Source organism: Pseudorca crassidens, chromosome 3 (assembly GCF_039906515.1).
Source record: "Pseudorca crassidens isolate mPseCra1 chromosome 3, mPseCra1.hap1, whole genome shotgun sequence".
NCBI classification, from domain to species: domain Eukaryota; kingdom Metazoa; phylum Chordata; class Mammalia; order Artiodactyla; family Delphinidae; genus Pseudorca; species Pseudorca crassidens.
Genome location: NC_090298.1, coordinates 20,797,321 through 20,816,464, shown reverse-complemented (window position 1 = coordinate 20,816,464; position 19,144 = coordinate 20,797,321). Strand labels below are relative to the sequence as shown.

The 19,144-nt window shown below is 34.0% G+C and overlaps 1 protein-coding gene across 2 annotated transcripts in view; it reads left to right on the top strand.

Annotated features, from left to right (window-relative positions):
- CDH10 (cadherin 10) overlaps positions 1–19,144 on the top strand; it is a 190,576-nt gene that overhangs the window by 64,838 nt on the left and 106,594 nt on the right. For both annotated transcript variants that reach the window (XM_067730434.1, XM_067730433.1), the window contains exon 2: positions 4,553–4,908. In XM_067730434.1, the coding sequence (XP_067586535.1) occupies positions 4,678–4,908 (231 nt within the window). In that variant the 5' untranslated portion in view covers positions 4,553–4,677. The remainder of the gene's footprint in view (positions 1–4,552; positions 4,909–19,144) is intronic.

Sequence of the window (19,144 nt, the reverse complement as noted above, 5' to 3'; positions counted from 1 at the left end):
GATTTTCTCTTCCCCCAGGTAAATTAGGCTCTGATAATACTCCAGCAGGTTAGGCTCTGGTTAAGTAGTTTCCCCTGAGGGCAGGCCTTGTTAAGTACAGAGTGAAACCACAAGGGGATTTTTCTCAGATATTTACTGTGGGGACTTTGTCGAGCTCCTGGAGGTAAATCTCACAATGTCAAGGACCTTCCCCCTGGAGTTTTTAATTCTCAGAGTTGTGCACACTGAATGTCCAGAAATGTATCAATTACAGTTCAGTTTTATTAACTCCATTACTGGTTCTGGATGGTTTCTGCTCATGAGTCTCTGGTCTGGTAAGCTGTGCTTCCTTCTATTCACCTGTCTCTCCAATCTTGGGAGCAGTAGTTTGCCTTGAGTCCTCTCCTCTGTTACGAATCCAAGAAGAGCTGTTAATATTTTTTAGTCCATTCAGCTTTTTGTTGTTGTCAGGATGGAGTGTTAGCTTCCAAGCTCCTTACATGTGAACTGAAAATGTCATTCTTTTTTAACTGCTCAGTAGCATTCCATTGTATGGATATAGCATTATTTGTTTATCCATTCACCTGTGACATTGGCTTGTCTCCAGGCTTTCCCTATATCCATGCATTGCTATAAACATTCATATTTTAGATGAGTATACTTTCATTTCTCTTGCATAAATGTCTAGGAGTAGAAGCCTAAGTTACATTATAGATATATTTTTAATACTGAAAAAAATCTGCCTATCCTATTGCTGCTGTAACAACTTACCACAAACTGAGTGGCTTAAAACAATACAAATTTATCTATTACATTTCTAGAGGTCAAAAGTCTAACATCAAATTTTCCACTGAGCTGTGTTCCCTGTGGCGGCTCCAGGGGAACATCCATTGCTTAGTTTTTTCAGCTTCCAGGCTGCCTGCATTCCTTGGCTACTACCCTCTTCCTCAGGAAACTCTAACCACTTGTTTCTGTGAGCATCTCTTTTACTGACTCTGATCTCCTGCCTCCCTCTTATGAGGCCCCTTGTGATTACATTGGTTTTACTTAAATGATCCAGGGTAATCTCCTAAATCCCCAAGTTAGTCACATCTGCAAAGTCCCTTTTACCATGTAAGGTAGCATATTCACAAGTGTCAGGATTCAGGATATAATCATCTTTGAGGAGCCATTATTCAACTTACTACACTGTCTTCAAAGAGTTTATATCATTTGACAGTCCCATCAACAGTGTAAAAGATCAACATCCAAGCTCATCAAGTTGTATACATTAAATATGTACAGCTCTGTGTATTTCAATCATACCTCAATAAAGTGGTTGAAAACAAAAATAAAGTGATAGCATGAAAAAATGAAAATACTCAGGATATATTTGACAAAAGGTGAACAAGGCTTATATATGGAAATCTACAAAACATGACTGAGGAGAACTCAATAATGGAGAGACATACAGTGTTCATAGGTCAGGAGAGTCAATGTTGCTATGATGTCCATTTTCCCCAAATTTATCTAAAGATTCAATGCAATCCCCATCAAAATCCCCACAGACTTTTATATATAAGTTGCAAAGTAACTATAAAATTTAAATGGAAAATGCAAAAAGTTCTGAAATAACCAAAAAAAATTTTAAAAGACCAAATTTGGGGGAGTAACATTATCTGATTTCCAGACTTATAAATTATAGGAATCAAGACAGTGTGCTATTGGTGTAAAGATGAACAAATAGACGAATGTAATAGACTAGCGAGTCCAAAAATATATAGACACACATATATAGACAACTGATTTTTTACAAAGGTGTAAAGGCAATTCAGTGGAGAAAGGATGAGTTTTCAACAAATGGTGCTAGAGCAATTGAATATTCATAAGTAAAACATAGAACTTCAATTCATATCTTGCACCATATACAAATCTTGATTCAAATTGGACCATAGACCTACATTGTAAGAACCAAAACTATAAAACTTCTAAAAGAAAACATAGAGGAAATGTTTTTGTCCTTGAGTTAGGCAGAGATTTTTAGACACGAGACAAAAAGCCCAATCTATTAAAGAAATAAATTCAAAAATCTAATTAATCAAGATTAAATTTCTTATTTTAATTTAATCTTGTCATTGTTTGAAATGGTTTTATCAAATAATATTTATGCAAAATATATTTTAAACATTTTAATTATCTTAAATCAGTATTAAAATGCATTTAACGATAGACTTCATAAAATTCATTATGAAATAATAGAAACTAGAACAATAATGAAGAAAAATGATTCTATATTTTTGTGATGCTCCAATTATTTACTAACAACTTTTACAGAGGCAATCTCCACCTACTCCTTCCTAAAAATATTGGTACTTAAGCTTCTAAAGTTATAGGTAAGGTTGTAATTGTATTGAAAATGATCACCAATATAGCAAACAATTGCTTGCAAATATTTCTAAATTGAAAAAAGAATTGAAATGAGAATGTTGCTTCAATAAGTTTTAAAGCTTTTAGCAGAAACCCTCAATTATGCAAACTCTCTTTTAACTTTTAGGAACAGTATATTTTTCTGGAGAATACTGTCTAGCATGTCCTGATACATTTTAAAAGTCAGATATCATTTTAGTAAATGTTCCTATTACTTAGAATCCAATCAATTTGAGTTTCTGTAAAGTCAGTGCCTTGTGATGTAAAACCATTTTATGTATCAGATAATTTCTATACTCCAAGTACAGCATTTTACATGACAGATTTTAATACAGGTTACATCTGTCACGTTGAATGCTTCATGTGCTGTGGAGAGCTCCACTGTCATTTAGTACACTCTGGGGAAATACTGCTTCGCCATTAATCTTATTTCTAAAGCATGTTTGCATTAACCTTAAAATCGTCCTAATAATAAAACAAACACACAAAAAAGTAAACAGATTGCTTAGAAATCTTTGTAAATGAAAGCATAAATATAAATGCTGGAGTACTTAGAATACATTGTCATATTTGAGAAATGAAACTCAATCCTTTTGGTCCTCCAACCACTTTTTTATAGTATTTTATCATATCCTGAAATAAAATTCATAGCTAACAGAAAACAAAACAAAAAAAATACAGAGAAATTTTTAAAATAAAAATATTCTAACAGTAATATAAATAAATAATAAAATGAAAGTAATTATGATTTAAAAATACTATTTTCATGCATAAATGTTTGAGTTTAACTACATAGAGGAGGTAGTGATACTCAGATGTTTGAATCAATTTACAATTCATTCATTCAAACTGTTTAATGAGCATCTACTATGTGCAAGGTTCTGTTATAGACATGTGAAAACAGTAGCAAAGAAAAGAGCAAACTTCCCTTCTTTCATGGGATGATGGTAGGGAGACAGAATATATGCACAATAAATAAATAAAACACATGTAGTGTATTGGGATGTGCAAATTAGGGGAGGTTTCAAGAAAGAACCGAAGGAAGCAGGCGATCTACCTACATGGATAACTACATGGAAAAGCCTTCCAGGTGGAGGGAAGAAGTAAAGAGGTCCTGGTTGAAGAGAAGAGCGTATAAAGTGTGTTGCAGGCTGAAGCAAGAAGGACACTGGCTGGAAAGGAGTCAATTTTGAGGAGTGGCCTGGGGGGATCGAAGTATAGCATGAAGTCAGAGAAGTGACCAGCTGTCATGAAATGGAATACAGAGTTGTAGGTATTTATGAGATGCTAGGTTTAATCAAAGTGAGGCAAGAAGCCATCAGAGTAATCCCATTTTAGTGGGATTACCTCGGATACATTGTTGAGAAGAAATAATTGCAGGTGGAGAGCAGTGAGGAGCCTGGGGCATCATGGAGTTCTAGGTCAGCATAGGGGCAGGGAGGTGGTCAGAAGTGGACACATTGTGCAAATGTATCAAAGGTATAGCTGACAACATGATTAAATTTTTCTATATAATAGTGTAAATTATGTCATATGTTGATTTACTGTAGTAGAGATTTTTTTTTTTCTACTCTATGAAGCTCTAGGTGTTCCACAGACCGACCTAAGAGGGGAGAGAGGAGAGGTCTTCAGCTGAAGACACTAAGTTTTTTTGGTTTTGTTTTTGGCTTTACTTTTACCTTTGAGCTGGATTAAATTTGAAGAAACTGTGCTGCTGTTTAAAAATCATTTAAATATCATTACACTGCATGACAGATGCATAGTTCCTGTAGTTTATTAAAATCACTATTTTATTTTCAAAATTTTAATTATGTTAAGTTACTCTGGAAATGTTGACGTGCAAAATTAACTACATATCCACTCTATATAGGGTTTATAATTCCTGAAAACTGGTAAAGTGCCAAAAGAAAAAAAGAAATAATAGCTAAATATGTCCTTTCTTTAGAATTTGTTTGAAAGAAATTATTTACAATTATCTTTTCTTAAATTGTAGACATGTTACTAGGTAAATAATGTTTCCAAACTAATAATTATTTTATGTAAAAGAGGGGAAGCAAATATTTTGGTTACTATTATTAATTAATATTTGTTATGTTAAATATAAAGTGACAGGTAACATTCATAATGTTGTCAACTGACTTTGTTTTATTTGTTTATTTGTTTGAAGCTTTTGGAAACATGTCCAAAACATTGATGAAATGCTGGAAACGAGTTGAAACACAGTAAAATTCAACCCAATAATATAGGACTGCTTTTTCTTCATCCACGTTGGGAATTGTCAAGAAGTGAACTATGACAATATATCAATTTTTGCTACTGTTTCTACTATGGGTATGCCTGCCACATTTCTGTTCTCCAGAGATAATGTTCAGAAGGACTTCTATGCCCCAGAAAAGAATTTTAGGTGCACGCATACCTAGAAGTGATGGCAAAATTCTGCACCGTCAGAAGCGTGGTTGGATGTGGAATCAATTTTTCTTACTGGAGGAATATACAGGATCTGATTATCAATACGTAGGCAAGGTAAGTCTGTGTTGAAATGGCAAATATTTACATTCCAGTTTTTCATATGTCTTGTAAAGAAAATTTGAAGGTTATCAAGATTGCCATTCTTACAAATTTGATTCTCTAAATATCCCTAAAGCAGTTTTTGTTTATGGAATACAAATTAGAATTTGAAAAACTATGTAATGAATATAGCATTATAAGTGTATGAATTCATTTACTAGAATTAATTCTGCCTACTACCTCATGTATTAAAGAGGTACTAAAAATTGCAATTTCAGAATTTGTAGTTAGAAATCAATGATCAAGAGAAAACTATCTGGCAATCTAGTATTTAAAATAACAATGCATGTATATAATACATATATATATATATATACACCTATATATATTTCACATTGCCATTGAATTCAGTGAGGAAGAAAAGATATATTTAAAAGTTGTTTAATATTTTACAGAATGAGAAAACAAATGCATTAAAATATGACCTAAGGTCAAAATAATGCTTACTTATAAGAAAACTTATTCCAGATATGAGCGTTACTTATTTTTCTAAAGTCCTACCGTGGGTACATTTAAATAAGGGAAGAATAAATGGGAAGACAAGCAGGAAAAAGTAGTTTACTTGTCGGGATATAATGACATGAGGAGATTTCATGCTATTCAGTTATAAAAGATAGTGAGGAAAATGAGCTTTGGTTAGGACTGGAAGGACAAATACGACATAAAAGTTACAATGGATGCTTTTATACACTAGATTGTATTAATTTCCAGTTTTCTTTCTTGGCACTATCTGAATCTAGTCGAAATTAGGTAATATCTTAAAGAAAAAAATCATTTTAATAGTGTTATTTTTATGGAGAGTTTATGAAACTATATCAAAGAAAAAAGTTAAACACACAAAAGGAAAACAGATATAATCACATGTTCATATATCACATGTCAACAGTACAAAATTATGATAGATCCATGATTGTGTTGGCAACTTTTGCATCAGCCTCAACTTTAATAGCTTCTTTCACATAATTAAAACTGGCTTTTAAAGTTTTTGTCTTCTAAGAAGAACTATTTTTGAGAAAATACATGTTCATTGATTTTTAAAATACTTTGATAGGTTTTTTCATGTTCCAGTTATTTCAGTTTTTTTAAAAAATGTCTGGCAGTATGAGAAAAATAGCATTAAAGGTTAAATGTCATATTGACTGTAAGGTGAAGAAAAAAGCCAGCAACCTAAGCAATTTTACCAGAAAGCATGCAGTAGTGGACTTATCACAGGGTCATCTGATAGAATTCCTGAGCTCAGAGGGTTAAGGTAAATTTTATGGTTGCTGCAATAGGCAACTTTCAGTTTATGAAACCAACCACATGAAAATATAATAACTGAAATCTGAGCCATAGAAACTATAAATAGTTTTATTTGGCTCTTCCTGGACATAGCAATTATTTGTTTATTTGCATAGATTTTCCTTCACCTAGTCCTTAATGAGGATTTAATAAATGTTGGTAAATTGAATTATCATTGCATTATGTACTCTGTTGTGATAATCAAGGTATTTCTATGTACTTTCATTTGTTCTTTCCCCAAAGAATATCAATAACTTGAAATCAAGAACTTTACTTCGTATCTTTCTTGTTTCTAGCTCTTAGAGTAGATTTTAATATTTAGTTGGTTGAATTAACCTGAGTTGTATTGAACTGAATTCCCAGAGTCATCTGGTACCACTTAGCTCTTTGGTAGGGAAAACTAATGTAGAGTTTAAATTACTGTGGGCTATTAAAGCTGGTAAATACTTAAGATACGTGCATCTTGATATGCAACTCAAATTTTATTCTTCCTTACTCTGCTCTATAAAAGTAAGCCAGAAAACTCTTTAATGAGGAGAGGCATAAGGAATTTATGGAATGTGTTCACCATTTTCTTCTATAAGTATGTCCTGAACTACCAGATCAACAGACATATATTAGAGGCTGTAGCTCTGAGTTTACTTCTAATACCCAAAGCATCTGTTTTTTTGCTTGTATTTCAAGTCAATTTTGTATTTCTATCATTTATTCATATCATGACCTGTGAAATAGTTATTTTTAAATTTCCCTTGTCTGTAGTACATATGTGTGTTACTTTTTTTGTGTGTGTGTTACTTTTTTATTAAGTATTTATATTGTATTAATTACTTATACAATTAAAGATCTTATATTAGGGTTTCCCTGGTGGCACAGTGGTTGAGAGTCCGCCTGCCGATGCAGGGGACACGGGTTCGTGCCCCGGTCCAGGAGGATACCACATGCCCCGGAGCGGCTGGGCCCGTGAGCCATGGCCGCTGAGCCTGCGCATCCGGAGCCTGCGCTCCGCAACGGGAGAGGCCGCAGTGGTGAGAGGCCCGCGTACCGCAAAAACAAACAAACAAAAACACAATTAAAAAGATCTTATATTAGAAGTAAACATACAGATTTTTTTAAACATATAGATTTGTATATGCGAAAAGGCAATTATGAGATATAGAATATTTTTATAAACATGCATTTTAACGAATATAATTGTGGGCTAAGATATATTTTCTTCATGAAACAAAAAATTTTAAATTCCCTGGATATTCTTTCCAACATTACTTATAATAAATTTATTACATATTCATCCTTTCAGAAATTCTACTTTCAGTTTTTACTTCATTTAAAGTAGGCATGTGATATTGATGCTGAGAGATTCAATGTCTCTAGGTTAGTTCACAGGTAGGAATAATACACGTCCCAATTACTAGACTTATGGGAAGACACTGATAAACTCTCCATTGTTGTGGAAAACATGGTGGGAGCTCAGAGTAGGAACAATGGAGAGAATTACACTGGTTGAGTGGGGACAAGACTGAAAAGCACATGCATGAAGAGGGGGAAAATTTTTTAAATACCAAACAATTAGCCAATAAATCCTACAAAGAATGGATGGCATATAATTTCTTAGATTAAAAACCCAATACTGCTTGAGGGGTTGAAACAAAGGGAAAATTCCCTTACTTCTCATTGGATTAAAGTAGAGGAAAGCTTAGGAAAAGCATATAACTGCCAATCAGAATACCTATATGTAAACTTCCTTCTGCCACTGTTTTTGCTTTCAGTAGTGAAATCAATTAACTTCTCTTGGCCTTCATTTTCTCATCTATAGTATGATCATGTCAGTCATTTTATATATATATATTTAATGTACTTATATATATAATTTTTATATGATTACATTTTAAATGTGAAGTGTTTGAGCATTTAAAAACCCACTTATATATAAAAATAAAGAATAAGAAGAAGTAAAGAGAGACAGAAAGAGAAAAAGAGAAAGAAAGCTAGTGGCTGAATTGTCACTGCCATGGCTATTATGAAGAAACTAGCTAACCAGCAGTGAACTCAAAGCATTTCTTTGTTCATCTCTCAATGAGCAAAAAAATATTTTCCTCTAAATCATTCAATCAAATGTATTCTAAACCAAAATATATTTGGTGTAAGTTCTTTTTTTTCTTTTCAGTGAGATAATCAGAATATTGACCTTTAAGAAATTTCCTATATAGGACAATGCGTGCTAACCTTTTTTACCTTCCAAAGCAAGAGGTTTAAAACTTAAACTTCAAGTATCTACTTTTGCCCTATGTTGCTTTTATATCTCAACCTTCTATAAACATCTTTAAATTTACCAATTTAAGATTTGAGAAACATTGTGATTATAAGCTATTTTTATTAATGTCCTAATGTAGCTTCTTATCACAGGTTCCCATTGCCTGATTCAGTTGCCTAGATAATTTCAAAATTTTAGGCTTCCAAATATTCAAATAAATAATGACAATAAACTAGATATTCTTGAATTTACTTTTAGCCGTTAACAAACATACAGTTCTAAGTGAATTACTAATTTTATTTACTGTACAAACTTTGCACTTTAATAATTATTCTCAAGTGGAGAAAAACATGTTAAAAATAGATTTTTAATCAAAACCAGAGATTAAGAAAAAACACCAAAAAATTAATAATGTAATTGAACAATGATAAACCTGATTCTGAGCCAGCATAGTAAAATAATTCACTCCAGGAAGTAAAAACATAATAATAATTTTAGTAAATAATCAAGGCAACTGTCTATATCTTCTTGGGATAATGAAAACATGTACCATCTGGAGACATGAAAGAGATTCTTGGGGCCTCCAGGCCATTCAGACCTTATAGTACCTCACTGATATCATCCTTTTGTAAATGCAGAATATATTTGACACATAGATTCTTTTTTTTTTCCCAATGATAGGTTCTTTTTTTAAAAATTGAAGTGTAGTTGATGTATAATGTTGTGTTAGTTTCAGGTGTACAGCAAAGTGATCCAGTTATACATATATATAATACATATATATATTCTTTTTCAGATTCTTTTCCCTTATAGGTTATTACAAAATATTGAGTATAATTCCCTGTGCTATACAGTAGGTCCTCGTTGGTTATCTATTTTATATATAGTAGTGTGTATATGTTAATTCCTAACTCCTAATTTATTCCTCCCCTCCTCCTTTCCCCTTTGGTAACCATAAGTTTTTTTTCAATGTCTGTGAGTCTATTTCTGTTTTGTACATAAGTTAATTTGTATCATGTTTTAGATTCCAGGTATAATCGATATCATATGATATTGTTGTCTGTAAGTCTTTTTGGGTTCTCAGTTGTTTAGCATTCTTGAAAAACAGAAACCACGTTTAATTATTTCTTAATTTCATATCCCTTTTCCTGAAGAGTTAATGGCTTCAAAGAGCTAGAGCAATAATGGTGCTCTCTATTTTAGCAGATTAAGAATACTATAGGTATTTATAGTTCTTCTGTCCTTAGATGATTACTTAAGCTCACCTCTACCAAGGGATACATGGTTCCCCATAGTCTACCATGGCTTTGTCCTCCCATAGTTTATAACCCAATATGAACCTTCATCCCCCTTCCTGAGTAGCCAATAGAAACTTTCTCCCAGTCCCTAACAGGTTTTTCTCTTTGGAACCAACTGCTTTTATTTGAACAAGTATCTTGCTGGTCACTTGACTTTTCAATATTTCAATTCACTATTAAATATTTCATTTTCTGACTCTAACCTGTTCCATGATTGAAAATGATAGAATGAGCCATATATTTTTCTGGTCTGTCTCAACTCTATACCTTTAGTACTGTCTTATTTGCCCTCATGGCCTCTTAATGAGCATGATGAGTTCAAAATACCCTAAATTAATGATTATAACTGGGGGTTATTTTGCCATCCAGGGGAAATTCATCTATATATGGAGACATTATTTGTTTTCACAACTAGGTAGAGGGGGTTGCTACCGGCCTCAAGTTGGCAGGGACCAGGGATGCTGCTTAATATCCTACAATGTATAGGGCAGACCTCCAGTCCTAAATGTCAATAGTGCTGAGACTGAGAAGCCCTGTCCTCAACTTCCTTAGTTTGCCAGAGCCTTTTACATTTCCTCAACAGCTCAGTCTTTATTTTACTTCTTTCTGGGTTCTTGTTTCTGAATATGCTCTCAATTATCATCATGTTTCTTCCCTTCAGAGTTGCTGTAAGAATTTGCTTTCCCTAACTTGGATTTCTCTCAAGACCTACTTTCCTATTCATATTCTGTCTAATCCTTAAAGCATATGTTTGGCTCCAGTCTCTTGGACATTCTTCTCTGTAGACTTGTGAGCTGCACACACCCACTATGAATAAATGATTTATTCATTCTGTCAACAAATATCTAGAAGACCTGTTACTACTCAGGTACTACTCTGATATTAAGTACTGTGGTGAAAATATAATTTCTCTACTCACAAAATGTCTGCCTTTAAGAGAAGGAGAGAATAATAAGTAAGGATAACAGGAAGTTATGGGACTCTTTTTGTCTCAGACACAGCACAGATCCCAAAAGCCTCGAACAAAACAGTAGGTGCCAAATATTGCCATGTTTCATTTCTGCAGTACTTGTAAATAGTGGAAATAAAATAGTTTGGGGATTCGTATTACACGAATCTGTATGTTATTAAATGTTGAAACTGGAGAGTCAAGTTCTTATTTATTTATTTATTTATTTCTTCAGAAGAGTTTTTTAATGTGCAATGCTTTATAATGAAGTGATTCTTGGAAATTTCTAGAAGAGATATCTTCCAGAAACTGAAAAAACGTTATTCATGAGAGAGTAACTTGACTTTAAACATTCACAAAGTCTGGCAATACCAACTGTATGCGTTTTGCCCTTAATAATATAGTTACAATCAAGTCAAACCTGGTTGCAACAGGGGAAGGAGTAGTTGGAACTAAGACAGAAGAAGCTGTCCTGACCTCCCCACTGCAGTTTTCCTACAGGGGAAGGAAATCTCAAGTGAACTCATGGAAGAACTTTATGTTTTATTAGAGTTTAGAGAGCTGGGAACACTCTCTGGGACCTTTTAAAAACTGTAATGTTGTTGAGACTAAAAGTTTCCAGGTGACTTTTTTTTAATACAAACATGATGAAGAGAATCTACATAAAACACAAACACACACACACACACACACACACACACACACACAGATAGGCCTGCTTTAGTGGTGAAATGGGAGTAGAAGAGGGCTTGGTATATAGTTATTTTCTATTTGAACCCTATTAATGACAACCATAAAAGGACTGAGCACAAAACAAATTAATACAGTGAGTGATTTTAGTTAGAAAATGTCCTAAAAGAAAATAAATCAGGATGATTTGGTAGACATCAACAGAAAGTCCTTTAGATTAAATGATTAATAAAGACCTTCCTGATGAGGAGACATTTGGACTTTTGGGGTGAATATAGACATTATTTCCCTAATAGGTAAAGACCACAACAAAAAAAAAGATGATCCTGAATTAGAATTTATAAAGACTTTTTATAGTAATCCTCAAGCAAGAGGTAATTAAAGCATTTTTAAATAGAGGCATGTCCTGCATAACCCTGATAATGTTTTCCAGGGAGAACACCTCTTGGTTTTTAACTCTCAGAATGCATACAATGTCTGTATCTCTCAATGTTTCAGCCAGAGGTTATATTGGAAAAGTATGCTCACCTCCTCAAAGTTCACTATAACATTTTAGCAAAGCAGTATTCAGGAAGATCTTAAGTTGCATTCCAGATACACTTGATAGAACATCAGAACCACCCATAGATGTTTTGAAACTAACAGAGGCTGTAATAAAGAACGTGCATCTAAGATTTTGTAAGTCCTTCGGGAAGCCTTGCTAATTCATGTTAACCTGTAAGTGTTCAAGTAACACTGGTTTAAGCATTTTCTATACTAACATTATAGCGTGTTATTCATATATAGAGATTTACTATGTTTTAGTTACTTTTTTAGGAAATTAGTTTTGAATTTGGGTTTAATGTGTAAGCATTCTATTTTTCCCAGTTTAAACTAATGGGAAATAGACTTCTTGTTAGCATTTTCAAGCAAAGTGTCAAATATTGAACTCTTTTTAAAAAGATAAATGGAATTAAGTATGGGATACTCATATATAAATAACTACAATCATTATTTTACTTAAAAGTTCTTACTGGTAGTAGTGATAACATATGTTTACTAAACTCTTCCATGAAGTTATTTACATAACGTGTTGTCACTGTATAACCTTCATGAAACAACAGTACACCCGCACCACCTAAACACATTTACCACACTCACTGCCCTTACTGTACTCTAGTGATTTGTGGGAAGTCCACCCGTCCACTCTTTTTTCACTCTTGAATTAGTAACCCAGAGATGCTGTTTCCATCTTTTCTTTCCCATCATAGTCTTATTTTTGTATATCCCTCTCTTGTACTCACCATTTTATAATCCCCTCCACACAGAAGGCTTCTTCATCTCTTTTTCTTCCTTCTTCAGTTTGTCACACAGCATCTTTTAAAATCTACCTCTCTATGTTATGTCCCTTGAATTTAGTTTTATTGGATTATGTTTTAGATAAGAGATAATTATGAATTTATTTTCTAAAAAGTATTATTTCTGTGGTTTTAGGCCAATTAATTCACATAGAGTAGTAATAGTTGGAAGTAGATGAAAGGACTTTGATGATAATAATTGATAATAATAAAAAAAAACTCAAAGAATTTTTCTATGATGAATAAGCTTTTAAAAACTTTACCTATTATTTAAAAATATTAAAGTTCAAAAATACTAAATCTACACTTTAACCCATCATTTTTCAAATATAGAACTTTTAAGAAATACAGTCATCTCTGAATGAAGATTATGTGAAAATTGAGCCAGATTTTTAGGCAAAGCTCGAGAGAAATCTCTGTAGATGAAAAATGTATTGAAATGTCATAAAAATTTGCTCTGCAAAAAGTATCTTAATATAATTTATCAGTAACAGGTGAGTGTGTAATGGCCATGAAGCATGGGAAATTATTATTATGGTATTATGTATTTCTACAAAAGACCTCTTATTTCCTTTCTTGGAGACAATATACAATTATATATTCGATTAAATTTTGTCCCCTTTGTACTAAAGAATAATGTTCTTTTCAGTAAAGAAAATGAAAGTGGATATATGTTATTATGTTTGCTCACCAATGTCTCATACTTAGAATATGTTCAAATATTCAAATTCTCAGTTGCTTCTTATGAAAGCATGAATAGAAAAGAAGGGAGCACTTCAATAAATTTTCTGAAGTGAATTATTAAATATTCACATAATGTAGTTAAATTTCTACTTTTGTTTTATCAAAGAATATTATTTAATCTTATTTTTTTATTATTATCATTATTGTTGTTGGTGGTATTATTATTGTGTTGCTAATTGGGTAACTGCATTCCATGGTTCCTGGTAATTGTAAATAAAAGTTAAAATAAAGAAAACATAAAAGTTGCCAGGAAAATGGACTAAGTTTAGAGAAGGGAACAGTGATTTTGTTGGGATATAATATACAAACCTTTGGTTCTCTCCTTAGAACTCTAATCAACAAGACGAAAAGCACTTTATGCAAATTTCAGGCTCTCTTTAGTAAAATTCTTTCACTAACCTCACTTTTAAAGCTATACTTTAAGCATTTATAGATTACATAAAACTATTAAATTTAGAATTTTAAATGAAGGTCTTAAATCTCAGCCCAGGATTAAAATTGTTTTACCAAGTAGGAAATTGAGCTGTAAGAATGTGTACTATTATAGCCTTTTATCTAAAGGAACATTTCCTATTTTGGGTGATGTTTAGCTTAAACTCCATTAGTGAACTCCTCAGTTCAGTGTTGTGTCTTCCAAATACCCCCCAAAACTCCAAGACCACTGAATTTTTCAATTTTCCTTGATACCAATTCTGTCAGTATATACAAACCATCAAAAGCTTAGCACCGGGCTTCCCTGGTGGCACAGTGGTTGAGAGTCCGCCTGCCGATGCAGGGGACACGGGTTCGTGCCCCGGTCCGGGAAGATCCCACATGCCGCGGAGCGGCTGGGCTCGTGAGCCATGGCCGCTGAGCCTGCGCGTCCGGAGCCTGTGCTCCGCAACGGGAGAGGCAACAACAGTGAGAAGCCCGCGTAACGCAAGAAAAAAAAAAAAAAGATTAGCACCAAATCTAGTTTGCATGTGTTGGGTTATCCTGAGTCCAGCACAGCAGAGGGATAGAGTTGTGAATCATGAACTAACTGAATACATGCATTCCTAAGAGCTGAGCTTCCAAAAGGAGACAACAAAGAGATAAAGCAAAGGTCAAGGACATAATTGTAAGTCAACATAAAGGCAGAGATAGAGCACATCCAAGAAGAAGTAGAAAGGGGCGGGCAAGAGAGGCAAGACTAGGACTATTATAGAGGCCAAAGGAGAACAAAATTCCAAAGAATCGATGACTAATCCTGTTGAGTGATGCAAAGTCATCAAGAAGAAAGTTGTAGCAATTTAGAGATCAGTGTGGACCAAGGAGACAGCCGTTGCAATAATCTGACGTAAATGGGAGTCAGATGGCTTTGGTTTAGCCCAGAAGGAAGCAACACATCAGTTTCTCATAGGCATGTTATCAATAAGATAAAATAAGTAGGAGTGAGAGAGAGTTTGAAATGATGAAAAGCTGGAGATGGGACGTTATTATATAGACAGAAAGAGAGGATGTGAATGTGTGCAACAGGTGAGCTCACTCTTGGTTAAAATTAAAAATTTGTCTATTAAGCTGACAGCCAGCATCGTACGTAATTACTAAACAAAGAGAGTATTCCCACTTAAATCACCAACAGGAGTGAAATAAGTTTAAAAAAAACCACTTTGCTCACTACTAATATTTAACATACTTCTGGAAGCAAAATAACAGTGTAAAAACTATCACATATGGTTATATTTTTGATGTGAGAATTAAATGAAAAATAATATAAAATATTTTGAAACATCCTGACATATCCTGATAATGATGCCTCTACAATGTATTTTATTTATTATTATTTAATAGTCCAACAACCGTTTTTTATTGTTTCTTATTTACAAGTAAGGAAAATATGTCCTTCTTGTCTAAATTAGGTGTCTAAGGGCACCAATCAAGTAACTTGTAGAGATGGGATTCTAGCCCAGAAATTATGACTCCAGAGTATATACTAACCATCATTACCCCTCATTGCACCATTAATAGTAATATTCTTATTTTATCAATATTATGTGTTGCTTCACCAGAAGCAATTATATTCTTATTTAAGCAGTACAATGATGGATAGTTAGCTGACTTTCTTTTCTGAATGATATCAGTACAAAACTAAAATTGTGTAGGTAACAGGAATATTTCTGCTACTTCATAGAGAAGTCAAATTTATTTTTTTAGTTGTTATGTGTTTATTATTTAATTTATATGTGGAATTGATAATGCATGCACTTTGAATAAATTTTAAAAGGCAAAATAAGGTGTATAGTTAAAACTAAGACTCCCACCAGGATCCTCAGTCATCCAGAGTTCTCCTAGGAAACAGCTGCATTTACCAGTTCTGTTTTGTTTTTGTTTTGTTTTGTATTTTTGTACGTATTCCAAGAGACATTATAGAACTATTTAATAAGTATTTATGATTTTGTTTTTACATAAATGGTGGTGTACTTTATACCATGTTATAAAACATGGTTGGTTTGTTTTTAGTTAAAAATGTAACTTGAGGACATATTCCATTTCAGGACATAAAGATATCCTTCATTAAAAAAAAATAATAGCTACATAGTATTCTTTCCAGTGGATGTATCATAATTTGTTTTACCATTTTTCTTTTGAAGAACATTTAGTCATTTAAAAAAAATATTAATATAATAATATGACATGTTATTTCACAGAGTGCTGGTATACCTTTAGGAATATGACTAGAAGTGAAATGCTGAAGCAAAGTTTGGAAATTTTAAACTTTCATAGGTATTGCTAAATTGCTCTCCACTGATGCAGTTTGAATTTATCATGCCAACAGCAAGGTATGAAAGTTAAATATTTCTCCACCATTGTATCCAATCTCTGTATTATCATCATTTTTAATAGCTTTTCAATCTTGTAAATGAAAACATATTTCTCTTATTTTAAGTGAGAATGAGCATTTCTTCATGGATTTAAAACATTTCGCATTTCTTTTTTTTTTTTTTTTTTGCGGTACGCGGGCTTCTCACTCTTGTGGCCTCTCCCGTTGCGGAACACAGGCTCCGAACGCGCAGGCTCAGCGGCCATGGCTCACGGGCCCAGCCGTTACGCGGTATGTGGGATCTTCGCGGACCGGGGCACGAACCCGTGTCGCCTGCATCGGCAGGCGGACTCTCAACCACTGCGCCACCAGGGAAGCCCTTGCATTTCTTTAAATGAGTGTTTATATCCTTCACCAATTTTTCTGTTAATAATCTTGTTTTTTTCTTTTGATCCATAAGTTCTCCTTATTAATTGAGCTTTAATTCTTTTTTTTTTCATTTTCAAATGTAATACATGCTGAAAGTTGAATAAAACACACATATAAACTTTAATGAATAAGTATAAATCAAATCAGGTGACCTCAACCCAGGCGAAGAAATGGAAAACTCATGGTCCCTAAGAAACTCTCTGTGTGGGTCTGTTAGTAACAACATCATTTCTCCTTTCTAAAGGTGGCAATAAGATTCATTTGGGGTTAATAATGCCTTTCTTTATAGTTTGAGCATCTATGTAGCCACTCATAAACAACACGCTGGAGTTTTAAATGTTTCTGAAATTGAGTGTAATCACAGTTCATATATTCTTTTGTGTCTTTCTCCTTTCGCTCAAATAGTTTTATGAAATTAAACCATATTTTTGTGCAGAGGATCTCTTTATGTGAATGTGTTTGGATTTAGTTATACATTCTATCAATAATGGAGATACAATGTTGCCCCTTCCCCTTACTTTGGCTTTACTAACAATGCTTCTGTGAACATTTCTGTACATGCACCCTGATACTTATGGACATCGAATAGCTTCAGAGTATATAATTAGGAATAAAATTGCTGATCTCTAGTGTGTGCCTAGCTTCAATTTTTCCAAATACTGCCATTTTAGTTTCCTATGTTTTAACCAATACCTACTCCCACTGGCAGTATATGAGAATTTCTTCTGTTCTACAAAGAGACCCAGGGCTTCCCTGGTGGTGCAGTGGTTGAGAGTCTGCCTGCCGATGCAGGGGACACGGGTTCGTGCCCCGGTCCGGGAAGATCCCATATGCCGCGGGGCGGCTGGGCCTGTGAGCCATGGCCGCTGAGCCTGCGCGTCCGGAGCCTGTGCTCCGCAACGGGAGAGGCCACAACAGTAAGAGGCCCACGTACCACACACACAAAAAAAACAACAAAGAGACCCAAGCTTGATATTTTTAGAATTTTTTTTCAAAACTGGTGATTTAATTTGTATTTTCCTAAATAACAATGAACTTTCATTACTGTGAACAAGTTTTTCAAGTGTTTTATCAACTGTTTCTTCAGGTCATCTATTTTTTGCTTATTGATTGCTTCATTCCCAAATCCATAACAGGTGTGGAGCACCAATTATTTTTCAGGCACTCTCTAGGTGACCAGGTCACACCCCTTAGTAAAAGACAACACACCCTGTGTCACAAAGCTCACAGTTTTAGTGGGAAATGCAAAAAATTAAACATAAACATAATAAATATATTACTCTTATGGTATCTTATGGTATGTTAGATGATGAAGGTTACTATCAGAAAAGAAGAGAGAAAGCAAGGTAAGGAATATTGAGGAATAGAGCAGAGCAGGTGGTGGTAGTCAGTACTTTCTTACTGAGAAGGTGATATTTAGGCAAAGGATTTGGAGGAAGTGAAAGGGATAACTAAGCAGCTGTTAGAGGAATATTTTTTGCATCAGGAAGAAATAGTTACTGCAAATGCTCTAAATCAGGAAATTCCTCATGAATATTCAAGAAAGGGCAGGGAGGTACATGTGCCTAGAGCAAAGGGGGCAAGGGACAGGTGGTAGAAGGGAAGGGCAGAAAGATAACAGGATCCCCAGATCCTACAAAGTGTGGTAGACAAAATAATTGCCCCAAAGATATCCACATCCTAATTCTCAGAATTCATTATATGTTATTTTCAATAGCAAGAAGAGACTATTGCAGCTGTAATTAAATTGAGGATCTTGAGATGGGGGAGATTATACCCTGGATTTCCTATGCAATCCCCATTTGATCACACGGGTCCCTATAGGAGTGAGGCAAGAGGGTTAAAGTCAGAAAAAAAGAGATGTCACAATGCAATCAGAGGTTAGAGTAACAAGCTTTGAAGATGGAAGAAAGAAACAGGAACCAAGGAATGCAGACATCCTCTGGAAGCTGGAAACAGCAAAGAAACAGTCTCATCTGAAGCCTCCAGAAGTAGCAGAGCCCTGCCAACACCTTGTATGTAGACTTCTGACCTCCAGAACTACAAGAGAATAAACTTGTGGTGTTCTGTCACTAAGCTGGTCATAATTTTTACAGTAGCAATAGGAAACTAATACACAAGACATTGGATTTTGACTTTTACTCTAAGATGGAAGATATTGTAGACTTTTTAGCAGAAGGCTGACGTTATATGAAATAAGTTTTAAAAATATCAGTCTGACTTCTGGCTTTAAAGTTGGTACAATAGAAATCTATGTAGTATTCATGCATGGATGTTAGGAAGCATTGTTACAGATGACTCAAAACATTTTGGTCTGAGCAACTGAAAAATTGATTGTTTTTATTTAGAGAGCATTAGGAGTAAGAGCTCGAGTTCGTCTTCAGATGTATTAAGATAAAGGGAGTTTTGAGATTGTATTGGTTTGGCCAA